Consider the following 3,750-nt stretch of genomic DNA (forward strand, 5'->3'; position numbering starts at 1 on the left):
GGATGCCCCGTGAGTCGATAGTAGAGTCCCAAACTTCCTCGACCTCGGAAAGCGTCACAGGTCGACAGTGCGTTCCCAGACCCCTCGACCTTGCGCACGATCCCTCGACAAAGTTCGGGATGCTCCGTGAGTCGATAGTAGAGTCCCAAACTCCCTCGACCTTGGGAAGCGTCGCAGGTCGACAGTGCGTTCCCAGACCCCTCGACCTTGCGCACGATCCCTCGACAAAGTTCGGGATGCCCCGTGAGTCGATAGTAGAGTCCCAAACTTTCTTGACCTCGGAAAGCATCGCAGGTCGACAGTGCGTTCCCAGACCCCTCGACCTTGCGCACGAGACCTCGACAAAGCTCGGGATGCCTTGGGTCGATAGTAGAGTCTCAAACTCCCTCGACCTCGGGAAGTGTTACCGGGTCAACAGCAAGCCCGAGCACCTTCGACCTCATTTATCCTCAACAAATGTTAAGACAGCAATTTTTCCAAACTACGGGAACGCAAGAGCTGGGACCTTCACGGGCCCTCCGACCTGCAAAGGTCATCCCCTGCGGAAGCAGGTTACAGGCCAAAGAATGACCCTTGAAGCCGACCGCAGCGCGGAATCGGCTATCTCAACCTGAAGTGCTCGGCTCTCAATGGTGCGAAAGGTACTCCTCACCCAGCACCTACATTATTGCATTTACCTTATGCACTAGGACGGTCGACAGAATTTCGGCCGAGCTCAGGATCTTCCTGACCAAGGTCGGGTACCCTACCGAGCCGAACACAAGTCAAGGAACGAGGATGGAGCGGGCTACGCCATGACGCAAGGCTCCGACTAAAGCCCTGCCTCGTCCTCGCACTGATGACGTTGCTCGCGGAAGCAGTCTTCAGGCCAAAGCGCCTCTAAGAGCTGACCGCAGAGCAGAATCGGCTACCTCTACATGGAGTCAGCTGACTGCAGAGCAGGCTTCCAATGGTGCGAAAGGTACTCCTCACCCAGCACCTATGTTAGTGCATTTATTTGCTTACATCATAATGTTCGACAAGACCCCGACTGAGCTCGAAAGATCCTCCGACCAAGATCAAAATGCTCAATTGAGCCAACCATGAGCCGAGGTCCTCCGACCTCAGGCATACCTTCACCGCCAGTCTCCGGGTTGATCTATGTAGATCCCCGAATAAAGACTCGACCGACTTTAAATGTCAGTCTAGGCCGATGCATACTTGCGGCAATGACCTCAAGCCCGAACATTCTAGCCGAGCCTAGTAGCACCGAGTCATTATGTTTCGGTTCTACTAATTGGTATACCAGCCAAATTCGGGGTTAATCACCACGAAAGCCTTAACAATAGCAGAATTCTGACTCACGATCCCGTTGGGGTCTGACTCCCAAACTCTTGCGAATCTATATCCGAAAAGCCAGGCTCAAAGATGGCCAATACTTTCGAGAAATCAGATCCCGAGTCCTAAGGCTCGGCGGGATTCAACTCCGAGCTTAGGGGCTCGGCAAGACTCAAAGCCGAGCTCAAAAACATCGAAACGCTCCCTAGTTGACCTATGCTTAACAAAGCGCAAACAAAGCTCGGCCGAGCCCGAGAAACTTATCAAAGGGGACTAGCCTAACTGGTCGAAAATTCACACAGAAGGAAAAAACAGAACCGACGCAGATTCAAAACAAATCCAGAACAAACGCAAGTTTAGTAAAAATTTTCCATTAATAAAAGCCTGAAGGCTAAGTACAAGATCAAGGTTCGGCCATACACTTTAAAGAGCTGACCTTGCTTACACAGAAAAACAAAAACAAAAAGGTAGTAAACAGTAACCTAGGAGGCGGGCGCAGAGGAAGTCTTGGCCCGAGCGACATCAACAGCTTGGAGGGCGGTATCGGAAGCTCCTTCCGGATCACCCTCGGCGGGTACCTCACCCTCCTCGGCTGCCTGAGCTTCGACACCAGCCGGGTCTTCAGGCGCCTCGAGCCCTTCAACTCTTGCCCCAGGCTGGAGCAGACTAAGGTTGAATTCGGGGCAGAGCCGCTTTAGTTGTTTACCGAAGTCCTCGAAGCCGCGGACGAGCCCGTTCACAGCTTCCTCCTCCAGTAGATCACGAAACTCTTCCGATTCTCGGAAGAGTTCGACCCGCGCTGAGCCGCGCATCAAGCCTCCTCCTGGGCTCTCTCCACGCAGCCCTCGAGCTCCGCAGCCCTGAGCTTCGCGCCCTCCGCCTCCTGCTCGCATGCGGCAAGCGCCGACTGGGCCTTGCTCAGACGCGACTCGGCGGCGTGCAGCTCCGACCTGGCCAAGGCATGCGCGCCCTTCTCCTCCTCAAGCTCCTCGGTCCGCGACCGGAGCTCGCCCTCGACGGCCTCAACTCTTGCGAGCAGTTCCTGCCGCAAGAGCTCAACTTCGCCAAGCCTCGCCTCGGCCTGGCGAAGTTTCTTTTCGGCCTTCTCCTGCCCGCGTTGGTATCGCCGGCCCCGATCCCGATAGTCTGATGCAATGTGCATCAAAGTCTCGAGCTCGTGGAGACGCTGTTAACAAAGAGAAATGAGTCACGACTGAATTAAAAGATGGAAACAAAAATTCATAGGCGAACTTACCCGGACTACGGAGCAGTAGACCCCGTCCATGAAGCTATTGTAGCTCTGCGACCGGATCTTGGCCTGGTCGGCCGGGAGCAGCGCGACGTGAAAAACTTGCCGTGCCACGGCAGGATCGTCGAGGGCCGAGTCGCCCTCAAAAACCTCCCACGAGGGGAGGTAAGGCCACCTCTCCGGCGGAGGATCGGCCTCTGGGGGGCATGGAAGACTAGGCCTCGATGGACTCGGTGGGGGCGGGGGCGGCCTCGGAGCACCCTGGCTACTCCCTGGCTCAGAATCCGAGCGTCGCTGCTCGGAAGCCGAGCGCCTCTGCTCGAGAGGATGTCGACCAGGGCGCTGAGAAATGGGGGCCAGGCAAGCCAACATAGCCGATGTCCCCGTAGATCCCGAGCCCCTATGATCGGTGCTCGGGACCTCCTGAGCAGGCCTGGAAGGCCCGACCTGGGCCGCAGGCCTGGAAAGCCCAACCTGGGCCGCACTCGTCTCGGGGCTGGAGAGTCTGGCTTTCTTCTTCGGCTCGGGCGAAGTCCCGCTGATTTCTGCCGCCCTCTTCCGGAAGCGCGCGTAAAGGGCAGCATCTTTCGTCACCATCTTCGCAACGTCTGCAAACAGGAGAAGGATTAGGTCAGAATGACAGAAAATAGACAAGCAAGAGCAACGTAAGAGGAAAAGAGAACACCACCACCCTTACCCCGAGGGCGCGCAGAGCTCAGGCCCACGTTGACCAAAGCGTCCTCGCTTATTAGGCCGTTCAGAAGAATGCTCTCCTCGAGGCCATAGAGAGCATCGAGGATCTTCTGCTCGGACCCGGACAACTTTGGGAGTCTGTTGGCAGTCTTGAGTCGAGCCTGCCCCCATCTGAGGTCGAACCCCCATGTCCGCTCGGAGGACAAAAAGAAAAACTTCTCCTTCCACCCATGAATGGAGGTCGGAGCACCCCGAAAAAATGACCGACCGCTCCGAAGAGCAATGTACAGCCATTCCCCGTCTCCCAGGTTGGACTTCAATAAGAAGCACCACCAGAAGACATTGACAGAGGTCGGTATCCCATGCAAAAGGCACAGGGATAAGAAACCGATTATCGTCCTCCTTGCATTCGGAGCGAGCTGCGCTGGGACAAGTTGATATGTCACCAGCAGCTCGTTCACGAATCCGTGGAAGGGAAACCGCAGGCCAGG

General features: G+C 56.2%; 1 protein-coding gene across 1 annotated transcript; it reads right to left on the reverse strand.

The window, feature by feature from the left end:
- Positions 1 to 2,128: 2,128 nt before the first annotated feature.
- LOC120106051 (leucine zipper putative tumor suppressor 2-like) lies at positions 2,129 to 3,163 on the reverse strand. The gene is made up of 2 exons (XM_039118897.1): positions 2,573 to 3,163; positions 2,129 to 2,503 (listed from the first exon to the last, which is right to left on the reverse strand). The coding sequence occupies exons 1-2, from the start codon at positions 3,161 to 3,163 to the stop codon at positions 2,129 to 2,131; spliced, it is 966 nt and encodes a 321-aa protein (XP_038974825.1).
- Positions 3,164 to 3,750: the final 587 nt, after the last annotated feature.

The sequence above is a fragment of the Phoenix dactylifera genome, unplaced genomic scaffold (genome assembly GCF_009389715.1).
Source record: "Phoenix dactylifera cultivar Barhee BC4 unplaced genomic scaffold, palm_55x_up_171113_PBpolish2nd_filt_p 000438F, whole genome shotgun sequence".
Classification (NCBI taxonomy): domain Eukaryota; kingdom Viridiplantae; phylum Streptophyta; class Magnoliopsida; order Arecales; family Arecaceae; genus Phoenix; species Phoenix dactylifera.

Bases quoted from the DNA above. Each gene is read 5' to 3' on its own strand.
- LOC120106051 (XM_039118897.1), bottom strand. From the start codon at position 3,163: ATGGTGACGAAAGATGCTGCCCTTTACGCGCGCTTCCGGAAGAGGGCG. The intron at 2,504-2,572 runs GTAAGTTCGCCT...CTTTGTTAACAG, and splicing joins TCTACTGCTCCGTAGTCCGG to CGTCTCCACGAGCTCGAGAC.